Source organism: Fukomys damarensis, unplaced genomic scaffold (assembly GCF_012274545.1).
Source record: "Fukomys damarensis isolate Sample0158 unplaced genomic scaffold, DMR_v1.0_HiC HiC_scaffold_37, whole genome shotgun sequence".
NCBI lineage: Eukaryota > Metazoa > Chordata > Mammalia > Rodentia > Bathyergidae > Fukomys > Fukomys damarensis.
The window spans coordinates 45,246,372-45,267,583 of record NW_022900949.1 but is presented as its reverse complement, the minus strand read 5'-3'; the positions used below and the strand labels follow the sequence as shown (position 1 = coordinate 45,267,583).

Genomic DNA, 21,212 nt, shown 5'->3' with positions numbered 1-21,212 from the left:
CCCCCTCTAACTCCAAATGTACATTGTTAACCTTCAAAACAGATGGCCAGCAACTTATTAATGATAACAATAGGAACACTAGATAATGTATAATGGTATTAAGATAACATTGAAGCATTTTACTAAATCACCTAGCTACATTATTTTATTTACTTCCCACAATAATCTTGCAATAGGATTATTATTATCCCCATCCTTACAACAGAAGAATCTTTACAGAAGTTATTTCCAAGGTCTCTTCCACAGTTAGCAAAGTGTGGGGCTAAGGTTTGCAGTGAGGTTGTTCGACCCAAAGATTCCCTGTAATGTTGGAGCCAGTCTGCTCCCCAGGGAGAGTATATCCACTGGACTGATGCCACGTCTATTGAGCCACCCCATTACAATTGCCATTTGAGATGCCTTCCCTCTCACCCTTTCTTGTCTTTCTATGGCTGACCCCAAACCTTGCATCTTCTCATCCTAATCCCTGCTACCTACTTTCTCATATACACATTTGGCAACCAACCCCAATCTTCACTTTTTTTATTTTACTTACAAGCCAGTCCAAGAGGAATTTTTGTAATGCACTAATAAGAAGGAAATGGATTCACTGTGCTGAGTCATTTGGAGCTGAGAGAAGAGCATTTTTTGTATGTATATTGCAGAGGTGAAGGAAGGAGAGACTCCCATGATTGTAAGGGGATGATAGTGTAAATCCAATTCTGTTTTCATAAAGCAACAGAGCCACTGTTAGGGAAAGTTTTCCTGACTTCCCTAAGGAAGACCAGAATTAAATAGTCTTGGGTGGACTAGTTGTGTATATCATCTGGCATACAATTGGCATCTAAATAAAACAAGTTTAGGGCCTGGAATTTAGCCCAGTGGTTCTGCCACCTACCTTGCAAGCACAAGGACCTGAGTTCGATCCCTGGAACCAAAAAAGCAAAACAAATAAATAAAACATGTTTAATAAACTGAATGAATGAATGGAATTGAGTACAGATAGTACATCAACTACATTGCAATTCTCTAGAACTTAATCCATAAGGAATAGACTGAAATGCTACTACCATAGTTACCTTGGATGGTTCCCATATCATCACCACTGAATATAGTCTCTTTTATACATAAAGATTCTTTTAGTCCAATAAACTTTTAGGAGAAGTAACTAAATCTTGGGAAGAAGCTTCAGTACTATTCATTCATACTTTTGGTTCACTCAGTGAGCAGCGGCTTTAACTGGAAAGAAAGGCTATCAGTAATATATTTTTGGACTTCTCTCACAAGATATTTTTCTTTGCTCCTGATAGCACAGCTTTTATTATTAGTGTTGGTAAATTTTCTTATTCCCAAAAGTCTCTAGAACTTTGACCCTTACCCCAATGCCAAGAGGTTCCTAGAGTTTCATAACAGATGTTGATTGTGATGTTTTCCAGTCAATCAAGCAACATAACATTGGTTTCTCAGTAGACACAAAATAATTCTCCTGGGGAAAGCACAAGCAGGAGCAGATGAACATTCACAAACACATAGTTTAAATTTCAGAAGAAATTAATAGTTGAAATTTTATTCTCCCATTGAGTTTTTCAAAACTCTTGCCAAAACACATCTTTATTTCTTAGCATTTTCATTAAAAGGTGAGAAATTAAAATTAACACAAACACTTTTATCTACTCTTCCTTCTCACTATCACTTTGATCATCCTTGGGGTATCAGAAGACAAGATAGAGTCACAGAGAAACATTATTTCTCTATTTTAACATATTAAATAAATTTAATAATGTATCCATCATTTTATCAGCATCATGGCTACATTAATAAATTCAGTAGAGAGGGAATTGCTCGTAAAATCATGTGTCACAGTTCACATTTGTGACACAACACAGAGGATGAGAGATTACTGGGAGTCATTATCCAATTCAAACTCCGAGAAGGCTCAGAGGGCAATTAACTGAAACCCCTCAGCATGAGAGTCTCATAAAGGCAGCCCAAACTGAAGCTTCTGTGGCTTTTTATTGATAGAACCAAGAAGCAAGGATACATGACAAAAGAAGGATGTCTGTGCAGCAATTCATGTAGGAGACAGAGAAAGTACAGGGGAAGATCAGGGTGGTCTGTTACATGATTGACCTTAGGGCCAATCTAAGTGATAAATTGGGACATGGAAAGGAGAGGGCCAGAGCATTCATTCCTTAAGGCAGTGTGTTTTAATACTACTTGGATTCATGGCCCTGTAGAGTTATCTTTTAATCACAACCATGCATTCTGGGAGGTTTTGGGAACATGGCTCCAAAAGTACCTTATCTCTGAATATCCATTTCATACATACCGCTGGCCAATAGCACCACAACTATGTTATTTGGATAGAGAATTGTTTTAAACACTAAGAAAAGTCAATATGACAGAATTCCCCTGGGCCAGGGAGTTAGCTCAGTGGTTCTACTGCCTACCTTGTGAGCACAAGGTCCTGAGTTCGATGCCTGGTACCAACCACCTCCCCCGAAAAAAGGACAGAATTCTATTTAATTTTGTCTATATGTCCCCAGAACAGTGGTCCTCAAACTTTATGCATCCTAATCACCCAGGGGACCCATCTACAAAGAGTTGGTCAATAATACTGGTAGAGCCCAATAATTTGTATTGTTAAAATGTTACCAGGTGATGTAGCACCTTCTGGTCCAGGAACCATACTTTGGGAATCCCTGCCCCAAGCTTTACAGTACAATGCTAGTTAGGTATAGAGAATCCACTTACACATACTGAACAAAACTGTGTTATTTGAACAAGGATGATGGCAAGACAAAGAATGCTCATATGGGTTCTCGGACAGGATTTAGCCAAGGTCATGATTAATAAACTGCAGCTTTTAGAAGGGTGTTTCTATGCTGTACACTTACTTCACAATCTGAAGAACTGCCCAGTTGTGTCTTTCCAGAATGTTCTATGAGATGAGGGTTACCTAGTGTAAGAATGCTCCTAGGATTTTTCTTCTAGAAACTTCTACTTAGAATCCTATATGACTCAAGGTCACAGATTACCAAATCATCCTGTTCTTTAGCAGCAGAAGTGTCCTGCCTCGCCCTCCATCCTTGCCTCTGCTGACCCCAAGGAAAGGGAATTTATGGCATCAGACTGACATTTCTACAGAGCTGGGCTGGGGATCTTTTTTCAATAAGGGCCACAGGCCTCCTCACCTCTTAAATTCCAGTCCTTTTGGTATTAAAGGGATCATCTTCAGTGTTCAAAGGCCGGACAGTGTTGAAGTCATTATTCATGAAGCAGACAGACCCAGGAGTTCTACCCATAATAACCTGCTTAGTGGGTATCCTTAAAAGCTTTGCCCCTCTAAGTTTTCATTAGGGAACCTGTTCCCAGCAAATGTCCTTTTCATAAGCATCACAATAGTTTCTCAAACATTTTTCATATTAAAATGTGAAAATGTCAAACATCCCCCTCTTCAGCACTCCTCTCTTTCTTTTCCCAGGTTGTGATGAATAACTTAAGCCCAGCCTGGAAATCATTCAAAGTATCTGTAAATTCTCTATGCAGTGGAGATCCAGATCGCCGGCTGAAGGTCAGAAATCTATATGCAAAACAAAGTTATTTTTAAAATATATTTAATATTTCTCTTTCTCCTCAAGAATTTTGGGAAACCCAAAACTTTTGGTAGCATTTATTCAGCCTCGCATCTTTTAGCATCTTCATGAAGAGCCGCTGAGGCTCATGCAACAGCCTGAAATAAATCCTAACCGTGTTATGTCACAAAACAGTCTATCACTTCTCAGAAACAAAACTGTGGCAATAACTTCAGGGATAATTGTGAATTATTAGAAATGAAATATTTCTGTATCAATTATCTGTTGTTGCATAACATACCACCCCAACATTTAGTAGCTTAAAGCAACAATCATTTGTTTAGCTTGTGATTCTGTGCATCTAAGTAGTCCTTAGGTAGGTCTTATGTAGACTCCTGCAGGCACAGATGGTCAGCTCCCTCATGAGCGAGTGGCTCTTCTAGGGTTGGCTGTCACCTAGAAGTATTGAGATGGTTGGGCCATATGGCTCTCAGATATTCCAAATTCAAGGGTGAGGACATAGATTCCACCTCTTGATGTCAGGAGCTACAAAGCATTGTGTGACCATTTTTTTTTACTATCCTACGAATGCTTTAAAATACTGTGAGTATATAGAAGTTGGAAGAAAACGAGCATATGGAGTGTTGGAAATCACCAAAGAAAGACAACTGGTGGCATGTTAGAAGCAGATGCCAGGAGATGTTCCCTTTGATCTATGGTCCGGCCTTCACTCTGACTTGTAAACCTGGAGGTTCCATGTTACTAATACCTTAGAGTTGGTCCCATGAATTTAGTATGATTAAGTAACTCACTGGAGACCAGTGTCTCTAAACTGAAAGGCCAATTGATGGATATTCAGTGAGAAATGTGCCTGTCAAGCAGACTCAGCAACTACGTCAGCTTCACTGGGACTTTCGGTTGTGGGTGAATAATAGGGGAGAGAAATGTCAGAAGGTGACTGTTACCGCCTGACAGCAGCACCAGGGATGCTAGATCATGGAGAAGTCAGTGGCTGCAGATGTTGAAAGTTGGGGGCATCCACTGCCACTGTGAGAATAATGGTTCATCTGGCAGAGTGAACACTTACATTGACCATTCAGGGCATTCATGCCCTTAAGTGTTACATGGCCTCTTATGATGCTTGCCTTTGTAACTTTACATTTCCCTCACTCCTTTCACCCTCAGGCCTGGTTTTGATGATAAAATTCCTTTGATTTTTCAATGTTGTCAGTCCATCTGGTTTGTTTGACCTACCTCTTTAAGGTAACTTTGTATATCTTTGCTTGCACCCATACCCATTCTGCGTGGACTTTGTGATTGAGCTCTCAGTGGTTGAGGTCACACAAGGTTACCTCTTCCAAAGTTTAATAAGCTTTGTGTGAGAACATTACTTTGTGTAAGTACTGAGTCTAGGCCTCAAACAAGCCTTGCAATTTCTATGTTTCCTTCTTGGACCCTAAGGTCACTATGTGTATTCATTCTGGGTGGACTTTGTGCCGGAATTTTCCGGCTTACTTCCATGTTCTTAAGCACCAAGTCAGAGACACTGAGAGCCAAGGTATTTCAAGTCTCAGCCCCTACTTAAAACTCTTTTGTGCCAAAATCAGGATTTCTGGTTGTTTAGACATTCAGGCAGAAGCACCTATGTAAGACAGCCAAGAACTATTGCTTCAGGATTGGTATGGCCATTGTCACCTGGACTCTGAGCAGTACTATCCCATTCCCAGGGAGAAAATGGCCCTGTTTGACCAGAAGTAAAGTAATGCTTCCTTTAGCCATAGATCAGTTTTGTCATAGGGCATTATTACATGGATAAAAGAAGGTTTTCTGTAATCAAATGAATAAGCATGCAGAAAAGGAGTACTGTTTTACCCTTTGAGTGCTCTGCAGTCTCTGTAGGAACAAGTGACAGTAAAGTGAATGGATCAATAGATGGATCCTGTGTTGAAAAATTTAAAAAGTGAAGGCTCTGGGTTCAATCATCAGTAACAAAACAAAACACTGTAAAATTCTGTTAAGGCCTTCATCTCCAGAATGAAGTGGTACCATCCTGGTAGGCAGCAGCTCTGTCCATATGGGTGTTATTCTTCCCCAATGTCCCCATGCCCAAAAATTAGAAAGTTTTTAAAGCCCCATCATCCCAAATAAGGCTTCACATTTTTCATTCTCATGTATCCAAGATCCCCATAAAAACCAAGTTTAATAAGTAACTCACTTTTGGGGATTTTATTTATTTATTTCCCGGGGTAAAATCATAGAAATATTTAAGTAACTCTTTTTAAAATTAATGTTGAACTTATTTATTATGGAAACGTTCAAACATGAGTAAAGGTGGAAGGATGGCATGATACTCCTAGACCCATCACATGGCTTCAGTACTTATGAATCATGACCAACTTCACATCACTCACTCTCCAGGGACCCATTTCCCTTGTCCTCCTTCCCACTGCCGGGTCATTCTGCACAAGTCCAGGCTAAGCGGATGTATCCACTAATCACAGCACAATGCCAGGCCCCACGATGCTTTCAGGAGCATACAAACATGGTTTACACGATCCTGAAGTCAAAAAGGAAAAAATTATCTTTTAAGATTGAATGAAGTGTTTTACATTTTTTCTTATATCAGAAAACAATGACATTTTTAGGGCCCATGAAAATCTCTTATGGTAGAAGAAACCCAAGAAGGAAATCATATGTGGGGCCAACAGATGTAGTAATGTAGCCATGTCTCACACATAGTATCATCTCATCTGAAAAGATTTTAACATGTGTTGCTAAGGGATAAAGAGTCTTTATATAAACATAACCACAAAACTGTTATCATACCTAAGCATATGCATCCTTGATGGCATCAAATATTTTGCCATTATTCATATCCACTTGATTTTCTCCTTTATCGGCAATTGTTTTATGCTTGTTTGTTTTACTTTTTCTTTTGCTGTTTTTATTTTATCAGTACACATTTGCAGTATATCATGAATACTTTCATTGTGGGTAGTTGCTACATGTACATGACACATATCATTTCTTTTACATCCCTTTCCTCCATCTCCCTTCATCTTTTGGTGCCCTTTCCATTTGCCAAAAATCTGTTTGCATATTTCTTATTCCATATCTTTTATTTTGCTCTTCAATTTATTTCTACCTTGAGTTTTTCATATAAGAGAAACCATATGATTTTTAAGCTTGTGTGTCTGACTTATTTCTCTTAACGTTATGGATCAGAATGTAAATAAGGTACTAGGATTACATTTGAATGAGTTGTCTCAAGTTTCTTTCATTGTTGATTTCCTCTCCCTCTTTTTTCCTTAATAATATAGTAATTTAAAAAATAGATTGTTTCATCTTGTAGCATCATTCTCTTTCCTTTATGTGAGTAGTTTGGACTTAATTAGATGTAAGGTCTGTTTTCAGGCAAGAATGTCCTTAGAATTATTAAGAATTGGTGTAATTTTTATATGAGTGTTTCAACATACTTTATTTAATATTATTATTTTGAAATATTTGACTGTTATGGCTTGTATCTAGATGTCCCCTACAAAACCTCATGAGTGCATAGGTGGGGCTTTTCCAGGTAGATGGATCTAGAGTGTGATGATGCTGGAATTGATTCATAATGTGATGCTAGTATTAAGGCTGCCCCATCCTGGGTATGACAAAATATAAGGAATAGAAAGATGGTCATTGTTGGTTGGTTGCTAGCTGCTTGCTGCCTTTCTGCCTTTTGCCTTATGCCTACCATGTTTCTTATCTTTGATGCCCCTCTGCCTTTCCACCCTGCCTTGGAGCTAGCCAACTATGAACTGAAACGTCTACAAACAGTGACGTAAATAAACTGCTCCTCCTTTAACTTTAGGTGTTGGGTATTTTGTCTCAGCAACAAGTACAGAAACTAAGACACTGACCAATGAAAATTCCTTCAAATTGGCCCTTGAGTTCTTTTGACATACACTAGTGTTTAATAGTTTCCTTGCTTTCTGGAATGATCTTTTACAATTCCTTAATTTTGAAATTCATTTCCTCCAAAATATTTATATGGAGAGTGAGTTATGTTTTAATGTCTCTTGAAATCATTCCTCCTTGTAGTTAAAACTCTGACTATCCAATTGTCAGATTTTTTTCATTTTTTCAGATTTTCAAAAGTTTTCTTCAAATTCAATTTTTTATAATTATATAAAATGTTTATGTGGTTCCAAAGATAAAATTGCAAAACAAAGTATATTTAGAAAAGTTAGCTTTCATTCCTGTTTCTCCCACCTTTTGCCAATTTTTTATAAGTAGTCATTTTTAATATGATTTTATACATGTAGAGCTGGCTCCTTCCACTTCTGGATTCCTTGTCTGGGGGAGTTTTCCTGGATGTTTTTCCTGTTTGTTACTTCCATTTCACTTTATAAACAACTTATTTAATTTATTTATATTTTGTATTGAATTTATGTTGAGATTGCTTTAAATTCATTAATTGAACAGAATTTTTTCTTTTTAATGCTCTTTTACTACCCTGGAACATGGCACATCTTTCCATTCATTCAAATCTCCTTTTGTGTTTTCAAGAGCACTTAATGGTTTTCTCTTGCAAATTTGGAACATTTAAAGTCTATGCCCAGTTATCTTCTTCTTTGCTAATTTATTTATTTTGCTACTATAAATGTAGTCCTCCATTACACCTTCTATATTTATAAAGGCCCTAAAATTTTGTTTTCTTAAAATGGTATCTCATTAAGTTCTTCTATGGTTTGTTTATAGTAATTTTTCTATTAATCTTGAGGGCTTTCCAAATATATCATCTGAAAAAAAGGATAAACTTTCCCCTTACTTATGTCCTATGGCTCTAGTTATTTCTCTTCTTTTACTGAATGGATGAATACACCCAACACAGTGTTAAGTGGTAGTAGATATAGGAAGCATCTGTTTTTTATTCACCAGTGTTGGAGAAAATTCTATAGTGACAGATTAGTTTTTAAAGTAACTGACAGTGTCAGAAGCTAAGTGCTTTCTCAGTTATATCTACTCAGCCTGAAATTCCTGTGATATTAAACACACCTTAATACATTAAATATTGGGAGAAGATTCTTGTTTGTCATGGCAACCCTAGTTATAACACAACACATTAAAGTGTCATCTGAACTATATAGAAGTCACTGTTTACCTTTCTGTGTAGATTTAGGATTATATTTATTAGTGCTTTAATAAAATTATATATGACTGTCAACTAATTTGTTGAGACACTAAGAAAAAAATGGTCTCAACAAAAGTGTAATGCAATGCTTTCTTTTCAATATATCATTAGCAAGAAAATGTGTTCCTCTTAGATTCAGTGAAGTAGATATTAATCATTTCCCTTGATTTTTAAATCAACACATTGTCAATATCTATATATTTTATGAAGCAACATTGTGTTAAGAACAGATTCTTCTGGGCTGGGGATTTAGATCAATGATTCTGGCACCTGCCTCACAAGTGCAAGGGCATGAGTTTGATCCCTGGTACAAAAACAAAACAAAACAAAACAAAAACAGATTCTTCCACTCAGAAGTCTTAGAAGAGAAGAGGGTAGGAAGTCCCCACCAGCAAACATTTATGAACACCCTAATAGTGCCCAGTAGTGACAAACATGCTATACCAGAATATCACTGACAAGTATCAACTCAGCACCCTAAAACCAGTTAGTCACATGTGATAAAGGGCCATTTTCTAATTTTTCTTTTTGTTACTGGGGATCAAACTTGGGACCTTGCACTTGCAAGGCAGACAGCAGAACCACTGAGCTAAATCCCAGGCCCAAAATATAATGATTTACCTCTATGTTCTATATCAGTAGGGCACCTCTTTTTATGTTGGTACCAGGGACTGAACCTCCTTTTCTAATATCCAAATCACTTAGGTAGCTGGAAACAACCCTGTGCAGAGCTCATCTGGCATCCTCTGAGTGGGGTGGATATAGATAGAAGGTACTTGCCTTGAAGAAGGAACTAAAGTGGTAGGTACAAATTGTTTCAGTGTCCACTCACCCCCATCCCTTATGCAGGTAATTAACTGAGGTCATGCTGGGGTGAGCAAACTCAGGCCAAAGAAAGTAATAGAAAGAAAGGAGAACCAGCTAGCACCCTAGATCCAAAGTAGGGATAAATAAACCCAGGAACTAACAGATGACATTGTCACACACGATTCATCTTGCTTATCTTTTTGCACTCTCTTGGGCTACCACACATTAATTTAAAACACTTGTGTTCACAAAGTGCCTTCTGACATTTCCAAACTTGGGCTCCTGACCAATCAGGAAAGTGCTCTATTGAATGACAATCCCAGACTGGTAGCCCTGAAATCATTATTTTAATAGCTCTCGTATATAGTGTTGTTGCAGGCTATTTGCCCAACACATTGAGAAATGCTGTCCTCTTACTGATTCTGCAGTACTGTCTAACTTACTACTGGTACCTCAAGTAATTCAGCACTTTTTCTGTCTATATATGCATATGCTCTGTTCTTGGCCCTATATAAAATCCTTAGTACTTGTCCTTTAATTACATCCAGCTATCCATGTCTTCCCCTTCTCGTGTATGACCAAACCATCTTGAATAGGGATTGTGTCCTTTCTACAATTTCATTGTTTTTGCTTTGGATTGGAAGCCAGATTGACACTCACCTGCCAGATGGATTTGATACCTCAGGTGTCTTGAGTTTGCCTTGGCCCTTCCCTTTATTTGCTCGCAATTTGTAATTCCTGTATCCCTATGTGCCTATTATTCTGTTCTGAACCTTTAGGCTTATTTACCAAATTTGTCTTCTTCCTTTTTCATACTCTAGCTCTTTTTCTCTAATCTAGCTCTTACTGCTTGGAAAGGAAGAAATCCCATTCATGTTCTAAAGCCCAGATCTCATTCTTGACAATGGCCCTAATTTAACACCATAATGTTTCAAATCCACTGAAGTAAATAGCACCCCTGGGGCCACAGTTCCTCTCCTGAGGTCTGTAATCAATATTGCAGCATGGGAGAGCAGTAAGCAGCTTACAGAGGGTTAATTCCGTAGGAATCAAGGCTCGTTTTGAATTAGGAGAATAATGTTCTCTTCGTTTTAATAATCCTTTCTTTTCATTAATATTTTTTCCTTATTTTACAGATGAGGAATTCAAGACTCTGTTTTAGAAAATTGCTTAAGATTACACAGCTAAGTTAGCAGAGTCTTAGTTTAAACCCAGGTCTCTCGTGCTCTATTGTCTCAGTCCTGAACTATTAAAAGATAATATTTACTGAACACTTACCAGGTACCAGGAATTGTGTTGAACAATTAAATTTTTTCAGTGAACCCTGTAAATGTCCTAGGTTAAACAATCTTTCAATAACACCCCCAATAAAAGAAGTTTTACTTCTTGCTTGCATGACAATCAAAGGCAAAACTTTCAAATCAGTGTCTGTCTGTCCCTCTCTACCAGGTTGCACGTTGCTTCTCTTTTGTGGCTTTTCCATACTTAGGGCTCATTTATGTTTGTATCCACCAGAGAGAGGAGAAAAACATTCAGAAAGATCTCTCTAGCTATTTCAGATACAAATAGCCATCAGTGTTGCTGCCTGTATTCCAGTGGCTAGAACTTCACTCACACAACCACACACAGCTGCAAGGGGAATTGGAGAAGGTGGTTTAGTTGGTTGACTGGTAAGAAGGGCGTCAAGGTCCAAAGAAAAACTGACCTAACTAATTCACATCTACATCCTCAACCTCTAAAACACTGTCTGGCATATATGTAATTGATTATTAATAAGTATTTGCTTAATGGATGAAAGGATAAATATATATATATATATATAGTGGAAGACATCTCTGCTAGGTTTTGCTATTTGATCTGCCATTTAAAAGCCCCCTACTCTCTTCTTCTATTTATTCATACCCTTGCACACATTGTCATTACATTAACATTTCTATCACATCACTTTTGACCTGGACAGTTCCTAAATTCATTATGAAAATTTCCTTTCCTTGTTGTTATGCCTCAGAGAACCTGCCACTGCAGCCCATTTATCATATTCTCTCCTAATAGTCTTTTTCCCAAAATTTAAGCATATTTTTCCCTCTAGGGAAAAGCTCCAGGTTACAAGAAGGAAAGGAAAGAGAGAGAAGAGTATGGATTGGGAAGAAAACAAGAGGAAGGACACTGCTTTGGGGTGAGGGGCTAGAAGGAAAGTGTCAAGAAGTAACAGTATCTTGGCCATGGCTGGCGCTCACGGCTTAGCTTTTGGAAGACAGGGGCACCTAAGCTGTTCTCTGAAAAATAATTGGGAAAAAAAAGCAACCTTGTGGATTTTCCAAATGTCAAGTCCCTTTCATTTCACTGCCATATTTCATGTGTTAGTTCTTTACTTCCTTTGGACAGTCTCTGAAATAGCAAAGACCATGTCTAAGGCTAAGAATGATAAGTCCTGGCTTATCTTTAAGCCATGAGATTTTCAGTGGAATAAATCAGGAGATGTAGGCACGGTGAGCTAAAGAGGTTGAATTAAGTCTCGAAGTGAGTGAGAAATGAAAAGGCCATCCTCTAGATTCTGATACTTAGAACTTTTCTACAGCTTGTCTCCCCACCCATCATTTTTCTAGGCAATTAAACCTCTACTCAGCATTATTGTTGCTGACCACCCAGCATGCCTGCCTGCACTGACATTTAAAACGCTTCATGACAGCTATCCCATGAAAGAATAAAGCCACTAAGCAGACTTGTCAGGAAGCATTACCTCCAGGTCATTGCCCTTTGGGTCCAGCTGACCCTTTTCCTAAGCTCTCCTACAATTCTCTCAACCCTGCTCCTCCTATTAATGAAATCAGTTCTTGAGAGGATACCACGTACCAAAGTATAACAGACCTTAATAGAGATGTGGTCAGAGTTTAGCAACATCAAAATCACCTGGTAAAGGACCTGAGTTCAATCCCCGGTACCAAAAAAAAAAAAAAAAAAAAATCACCGGGTAGGATTGTTAAAACACAGATTCCTGAGCACTAACCTTAGGTCTAGGTGGAACCTGACAATTTGCATTTCTAACAAGCTCCCAGAGACTGCTGAGCCTACTGGTCCACTTCACAAGTAAGGTGTCAATAATGTAGAACAAAATACTCAAGACAATATTAACCACATTTTCCTTTCGATCCACCCATCTCCACCTTAAAATTTCTTTGTGTCTGTGTACTAATTTGTTTTTCCAAAATTAACATTAATCTGCCTTTCACTCTAGTTCTTCATAAACTTTAGAAGAACTTCAAAGACTCTTCCTTGGCTAGTCACTGGCACAAGTATCTCTTTCTTTTCTTTTTTTTTTTTTAATTAAGTTTATCGGTACATTTAAAGCAAACAGTACAGTTAAATTTATCGTTGGAATCTTTACCTCTACATGATGTATCTTGGTTCTTGTTTTTTCCCCATAGTCCTACCCTCCCTTCACCCTCTTCTATTTGCAAATACTTTGTTTCCATTTTTTCATTTTTTCACATTTTCTTCATTTCTCTTATTTTCTTTCCCCTCCCCTTCCCACTTCCCCTTTAGCCATTTTCTTCCTATTTCACACTCCTAGTTATACCATTTGAACCTTATTTACACTTTTAGTTTTTCCGCACAGTATTTTAAACCTCAAAAAAAGCTTTGGAGTCATCTCTCAATCAGGGATTCTCAACATGAGCACTGCTGGCATTAAGAGCTGGATAATTCTTTGCAGGTGGAGTGGAGTTTATATCTTAAGATGTTTAGCAATGTCCATATGTATACAGGACATTTAGTGAGCTTCTAACTATTTCTTTTGAGTAGCATCTCCCAATTGTTACAACCAAAAATGTCTCTATGTACTATCAAATATCCCTCTCAAGGAGATGAAACCAGCCTTGGTTTAGAACCACCATTCTATTTAATTGTACTTTTAATCTCTCCCTCTTCGGTGGGATTTAAGGGTGAAAATTCATTGTATCCCTTCCCAAATTCAATCCAACTAAGACATAAAGGTAAAATTCAGGAGGGTGGCCATCAAAGTATCATTTTCTTACTGCTACAGTTGGCCCTTAATGCATAGGTAGGAAAGCTCCTGGGAGAGAGATTTTGGGGAGATTTGGAGGCTGTGGTTAACAATATATGAGGAATCCCATAATTAATCTTAGGCTGGGAAGAAAAGATTTGCATAAATACCATGTGGAATTGCAGTGACATAACTAAGGCAGTTGTTCCCAAATTTGGATATGTAATAAAACCATCTGGGCAGCTTTTTAAAATATTAATTCCTAGACCCCACCTCAGAATAATTAAATGGAATTATTGGATAAAGTACCAAAGCAAAAAGCTTTCTTTTTCAGCTTTAATTGAGTTTATTGGTACATTTTAGGGATACAGTACAGTTACATTCATTGTTGGGATCTTGTACCTCTACATGACAAGTCCTGGTTCTCGTTTTTTTTTTTTTTTCAAAGCTGCTTAGGTAATTCTAATATGCAGTCAGACTCAAGGACAGCTGCTTAACTCAATAACAGAAAGTCTAATTCCTTGTTGGGAGCATCCATCCATTCATTCATTTATCATGCTGCTAGGGACATAGCCCAGGATCTTGGGCTGCTAGGCAAGCACTCTACCATTGAGCTATATCCCCAACCCTTCTATGTTTCTTATAAAACACAGGGTCTCATTTTGTTGCCCAGAGTGGCCTCAGACTTGCAATTCCCCTGCCTCAGCTGCCCCCGTAGGTGAGACTAGAAGCATGCACCCCACTTCCTCACTCCCACACTCCACTTCCTAATGGAAATCTTTACATATATTTGTAAAACAACCAACCCAGTGTCTTACAAGATCTCCCAGTAAATATCCTAAGACCTTTTTCTACCAACTAGTCCTCAGAATTTTGCTGATGTGTAAGTTGAACAAACGTATTAGAATATGAAATGTTTGTAGGCTTCCAGGGAGAACGTGTCTAAGTTAGGTCTTGGAAGATTAAAGGCCTAGAAGTTTGTAGTTAATGAGCTCAATGCTGCAGCATTTCACTATGTTGAGAAAGAGGCCTGGGGAAGGATAAAAGATGGTAAAGCTAATGAGGTCAACAGAGACTATGGGTCAGGCTAACAAGTTTAGATTTTCACTCCAAGGGCAACGGGAGCCCCTGATGTTTCTATGCAGAAGAAAGATGTGATGGTTGAGTTCTTGGGATCAGTGCTGTGTGTGTCTTGTAGAACTTGAATAGAATGCGGGTAAGGCTGAACTAAGGAATTAGAATTGAAATCATAGCAGGAATAGTTGTTTACCAGGCAGGGATGATGAGAATATGGTAGTATTAGATAAAGCGAGAGGAAGACGCAAGCAAGACTGGAGAATTAATTAATTGGTCTCTGGTTCCTGACTGGGTCGTGTGAATGAAAAATGTGCTATCCCTAAGATGAGACTTCTAAAAAAGCAGGAAACTTGAGATGAAAAAGATGAGTTCAGTTTTGTATTTGTTGAGTTTAAACTGTTCACAGACCACCCAGTGGTCAGTTAGCTAAGGACTGGCTTGAGCTTAGCACTGCAAGTCCCATAGCCCAGGAAGCCATTCAGTCCTGGGAAAATAAGGATAGTTAAATAACATGGCAGTTGGCTACATGAGTTTAACTTCCAGATGAGAGAGCTTAGTTGTGGCATAAATGTGTAATGGTAAATAGGAAGTATGCATGTGAACACACATGTAATGCTTATGTGTGTATGACTGGAAGGAAACACAGCAAAGCAATAATAGTATACAGTACATAAATCACAAACTGATTAATTCTTCAGGATTTAAAAAAAAATTTACCTTAATAGTGTGTTACATTTGCATCTAGGAAAGTGCAAAACACTTATTTAAAATTCACACACATTTTTAATATATATGTCAATTTGTTACATTTACTTAGACATTTTCATTCCTATTTAAAAATTCAAAATTGAAATAACTATTTTTAAAGTCCCAGTGGCTTTTCCTGGTGATGGACAAGAATATTCTATTTTTATACAGCAACATTACACAAAGTTAAGAAATAGACTATGGATCAACTTGGCTTATCCTTTTAAGTTCCAGCCTCTACATGGGCATAAAGTGACCTGGCAATAGGATGACTGAACACAAACAGAAAGGTTGCCATCCTTTTAAATTTGTATTAGTGTTCTCAAATGAGCTTGTCTCATACCACCTGTCAGGGTTGCTACCTGCAGTGGCAGTCTGCACTATGCAGTGATAAAGTATGTATTTGAAACTGTAGCTACTGTTCTTTGCAAAGCATGGGGTGGATGGTTGCATCAACTGTTCTTTAAAGTAAGTGCTCGGAGACTAATGACACCAATCCTTACTCCAAAGTAAGGAAGAGAAACCTGCAAGCGTTTTCCCAGATCCTATGCAGATGTGTACTACAGTGCTAGGGTTTGAAGCCTATGGCTCCTTAGAATCATGTGACTCAAACCTCCAAATAGTCTCACCGCTTTGTATTCCCAGTAAAAATTTAAGAGCCAAGAAAGAGAAATGACTCTTCACACCATTTGAATAACTGATAGTCAAAACAAGAAATTATGCCAAGTAATTTCCCACATTCTGTCTCTTCTCATCTACACAACTAAATTGTAAGATAACCAAGAAAGAAACTGAGGCTCAGAGAGTTGAGAAAGCTCCTCTCAAATTCACAAACCTCTTAAGGGCAGAAACTAAAGCATGCTCTGCTCAAATCAAAAGTCCATTCAATGACTCCTAAAGTTTCCTAAGGCTCCTCGTCTTTCTATCAGGCCACACTCCCTTAGAGCTGCCTTTGATGTTAGGGCTAAATGGAGGAACAGGCTCAAATGCTGTCACAAGCACAAGAAAAAATTTTAAAATGTTAGCTTTGCTTGCCAGTCATCCTCCATGATTGAAGGACAAGGAGGGAGGGAAATGCCAGCAACCTTCCTGTGACTTAATATCACTCATCCCATTTCAGGTCAAGTGCCCTTAGCAGTGAACAGGCAGGAAACAGGAACTTCAAGGGTTGTTCTAAACTTGTTATAAAGCCCAGGGAGCCTTAAAAATATTTTCAATATTGCAGGAGCATCCTGCATATATATGGGAGAAATTATATAGGGAGAGAAGAGAGAAGGTTCCTCAAACAGTTCTTTATTGCTGTTTGAATCTAAAATCAGAGGCAATAAACTCTTGCTTTTCTGCCTCTGTTGTCTGTGTTGTGTCTGTTTCCTAACACTTCTCAACATTTTCTCTTCAGCTTCACCTAGGAAGTAGTCAGGGAAGGAATTATGTCCATTTTACATATGAAGAAAGTGAGACACAGATTAAGTTATTTGCACAGGTTATCTTGAATAACTAGCAAAGGTGGGAAGAGGAAGTAGGAAAAATACCTGTTGTTTAGAACAGTTCACACTTTTTATTGTCTATTCCTACCAATAAAGTACCCTGCAACTATATATATTTATTAAATGTATCCCTTTACTGTTATACTAATATAGTTTATGAATTTTAAATGTATACATGATCTTTAAAGATGTAGTAAAAATGAATATAAATAAAAGTACTGATATTTCCTTCCTTCTCCACAATTATAATGCACACACCCAAAGATGGACCTCAAAATTCCTAGCCTCAAGCGTACATACCTTTGTGTAATCCCCTTCTTTTAAGTGTGGACAGGACCTGTGACCTTCTAAGCAAGAGATATAAAGTTTTGAGATTATCATTCTTGTGATTATAGTATATGATATAACAAAGGTGAAAGATTAGACCTCTAATCTTAATTGACTTCATCATAGGGAGATTATATTAGTGATTCTGACTTAATCAGATAAGCCCTTTACAAGAGGTCCCAAACTTTAGTCTCTGTCTCCTTGCTCCAGGATTTTAAGAAACAAGCTATTATGAATATACTATAGCCACAAATTCTGACAGCAGCTAAGGGAGGTTGAAAGTAGCTCCTTCTCCAGTAAAGTATCTAGATGAAGATGCAGCCAAGCCAACACCTAAATTTCAGGTTCAGGAAAACCTGAACAGAGAGCCCAGATACTTTGTGCTTCCACTGTTGGTGCACAGAAATTGTGAAGTATCAAATGGCTGTCCTTTTGTGCTAAATTGTTATATAACAATATAAAACTAATCTAGAGCAGGTGGTCTTTGGTACCTTCCTGGTTTTGCACATTTTTATTTTCTGATGAACAAATTGGAACGCCCTCCAGGAGCTAGGTACTCAGCGCTGTTTTTGCAAGAGTTTAACTTCACCCTCCCCCAGACCCTGTAAATTGATACTTTTGTACTCAGAAGACTGAGGACTGACATTCGCAGGATTAAGGAATATTCTACCTGTAAACCTATAGTTAGAAGTAAAAGGCCTGGGACCTTTATCCAGACTAGACTTGAGAATAAAACCAATTCTAGTTTCCTTCTGTTGCAATAAACTAGCTGGATAGCATTCCACAATGTAAAACTAATCCCAACACACTCCCCTCCCTGCTGATGCCTCCCGTCATGGGAACAAGCTTTCTGCTAGGTTCCCGCTCATGCCATTTACACTCTTCTGAGTGCTTTTGCTTCAGCACTGACGCGAAGTCTGTTTGTAAGATGACAGAAGGTTCCATGTGTGCCTGTTACACATGAGGAGTCTGTGTGAGAACCATCTACCAGGACTAGAGATTCTAGATGGGAAAATTCAAACAGTTAAATGATTCAGTATTAATGGAGCTTGGAATTCTGAGAAGCAGTTTGATATGACCTTCCTTTTCTTCTGCTATGGAACAGTATGCCAAAATTTGCTGCTTTTTGCAAATCAATGTTTTACCTGGGCACAGCTACTGAAGCAGCTGTGGTCCATACGTTCCCAGGTTCAGTGACGTGCAAGCCTGTCACCAACCAAACCTGCAAAGCACAGGAAAATGCTGCCAAACTCGATACTGTTTTACTGTAATGATAGATTTTTGTTGAACTAGAATGGCAGACAGACAGGCAGCACTTGCCTCTGGATCTTCCACCTACTTACAGGTGATTGGACAACAGCTTAGCACCACCTGCCTTAAGCTTCAATTTCTTCATTAGCCAAGTGGAGATGACAGCACCTTCCCTTGCTCCATTAGATTGATGGATTCATTTATTCAACAAATTTGGGATTCTCTCCTACATTCCAAGACAATATTCTGCTTTAACAATATGATCAAGGATCAAAACCAGAATTCCAGGACCACCCCCAAAATGGTAACTGTTTGATGGGTTTCTTCTGATGAGTATCTTTTAACTACTAGCTGTCTTTACTACACGAAATACATGATCATTCATTCAGCGCTGTATATCTCAATTGAAGACATGCTGTTGGTGAAGCACCAGGCTCGCTTCCGGGGTTATGAAGATGAATGTTTGTACCATTAAGAAATTCAAATGGACCAGGGAAGCCTAATGTCTGTGTCTAAGCATACAAATTTATTTCTAGTGTGAAAATACCAAGGAAGGATAAATCCTCAGGGTACCCATCCTGTGGTGTGAGAGAAGTAAGATGTGGTCAGAGCTGTGTTTCTGATGGTTAACCTGGCTCTAAAACCTTAAAGAAGAAGGGGGAAAGCCAATTATGGGGGTATTGTGGCCCAGGCATGAGACGGAGGTCCTGAAGTAGAGTGACACTGAGGATAAGGAAGAAAAGCATCCTTTGGAAACCTATTTAGGCAATAAATTCAGCAAGGAATGAAAATTTCCTAGCTAACAGATGAGGAAGGAGAGAAGAGAAGGTAAGGAATCAAGAATCCTCTTCAAGTTTTACTCTGAGCAATTCTTCCTATTAGCCAAGCAGGGTAAGAATTGTTTTTGACATTTTACTCAGAGACCCTCAAGACTAAGAACTAGTAAGGTCAGAGTCAGGATTCAAACCCAAGCCATCTGATTTCAAAGCCCAGACTTTTCTATCCAACCTCTTCCAGTATCTCTATATTAATCTGACCATGTGCCACTAACCCTTAGACCCAAAACTCTCTTCCCTGAAAGATTACATGGGGCCAGCAACAGGGCAGGATTGGAGGTCGTGGAGGGTAGGAAACGGGCAGAGTCCAACAGCCAGGCTTTTTACCTTCTTAACTCCTCTTTCCTTTTCCCATGGCTCTTTTCCCCCCGTTCTTGCACAGTTCTTGCAGTTTTCTTGATAACCTGATCTAGTCTGTAGAAATCAAGGCAGTTTCTGCAGAAAACCGTGGTACTCAGATTTTCTGGAGTTGCTTGTGGCATTTGCATGTACTGGGATACATGTAATACATTCTGTAGGAGTCATTTTCTCACCACTGGAACAAAAATACCCAACACCCACAATTTAAAGGAGGAGAAGCTTACTTAGGTTCACAGTTCATGGGTTCAGTTCATGGTTGGCTGGCTCCAAGGCAGAAACTGCTTGGTGGAAAGGGCTTGGCTGAAGAAAGCTGTTTATACCATGGCAGCTGGAAAGCAGAGAGAAAGGATAAGAATATACCCTTCCAGGTCATGTACCCTATGACCCATCTCTTCCAAACAGGCCCCTCATCTGAAGAGCACATTTAGCTATCAGCCCAGGCTCATTGTCACTGTCCCCCAGGGTGTGCTTGCCTAAGAGATATTCTGCCGTGCTGGATTGGGGGGCCCGATCTTGCACAGGTTGGTCGTGTGGTGGCCAGCTGTTTGACGGACTTCAGGTGCTCCTCCAGGTAGTGAGTCTCAGGAAGACAAACAGGCAGGGGTCATTCTTGTCAGGGGCCAGTTTGTGCAGCTCTTGTACATTTTACTCATTGAGGATTGAGTGATTCATGCTCTTCTACAAGTGTAACGCGCACCCCATCGCGTTCAGCCCACTCTCCCAGTCGCCATGGTCTGGTTCCCGGACATCCGGAAGGAAGATCTGGCCATGGCGCTGTTTCTGCAGTTTCATCAGCTTCTCAGCATGCGCCCTCTCCTCTGAGATTGGTAAAGAAAGTATCTTGGAAAGTTCTTCAAGGCCGCATCATCACCTTCAGAGTAGTGGAGCGTGGACAAATAGATGTAGGAGGCGTAGAGCTCCAGGTTGAGCTGGTGGTGGATGGTGGCCTCGGTGTCTTGGTGGTAGTTCTGGCACGCCGGTGAGGGCCAAGGCTGTTGTCCTGGCGGCAGCAGTGCTGGAGGTGGTGAGGGCGGGCAAATGCTGGGCTCTGTCCAAGCACTGTGGAAGCAGGAGGCCGTGGAGAAGGACTAAAGCCCCACCTCTGACACATGAGACCTTTGGGGAACATTCTGGACCTAACCTTTACATAATATACAGTAAAAGGAAAAGCTTAAAAGATGGCAGAAAACCTGTGCGATTTTTGTTTGCTGGGCAGCATTTCAGAGCCTCCTATCTGACCAGAGTCACATCTTGACAGTGAGCAGGAGCCATTTCACGCCTCCCAGCTCTCTCTCAATCTGCACAAGTTTAAGATGAATGTGGGCATAGTGGCATTCTCCTCTTCCCCCTCCTTGGAGGCTCTGCTCCCCAGTTCTGAGGACTGGTGATCCTGATGACAAGACAGTGTCAGCTGTGGGCCAAGGCTCTGCATTGCCAACAATGATTCGAAGATAGCAAAGAGATTGGCAAGCTGCAGTGAACCCCACGATGGTACCCAGCTGTCACCACTGGCTGTCCACGCTTTCCTCATCCTAGCATACTTGTATCTATCTTCTCCTCCTCCTCCTCCTCCTCCTCCTCCTC

At 39.4% G+C, this 21,212-nt stretch overlaps 1 protein-coding gene across 1 annotated transcript in view; it reads left to right on the top strand.

Annotated features, from left to right (window-relative positions):
* Positions 1-21,212, top strand: part of Cpne4 (copine 4) — a 522,029-nt gene that overhangs the window by 389,466 nt on the left and 111,351 nt on the right. Inside the window, exon 7 of the mRNA XM_033759485.1 lies at positions 3,464-3,553. Within this exon, the coding sequence (XP_033615376.1) occupies positions 3,464-3,553 (90 nt within the window). The remainder of the gene's footprint in view (positions 1-3,463; positions 3,554-21,212) is intronic.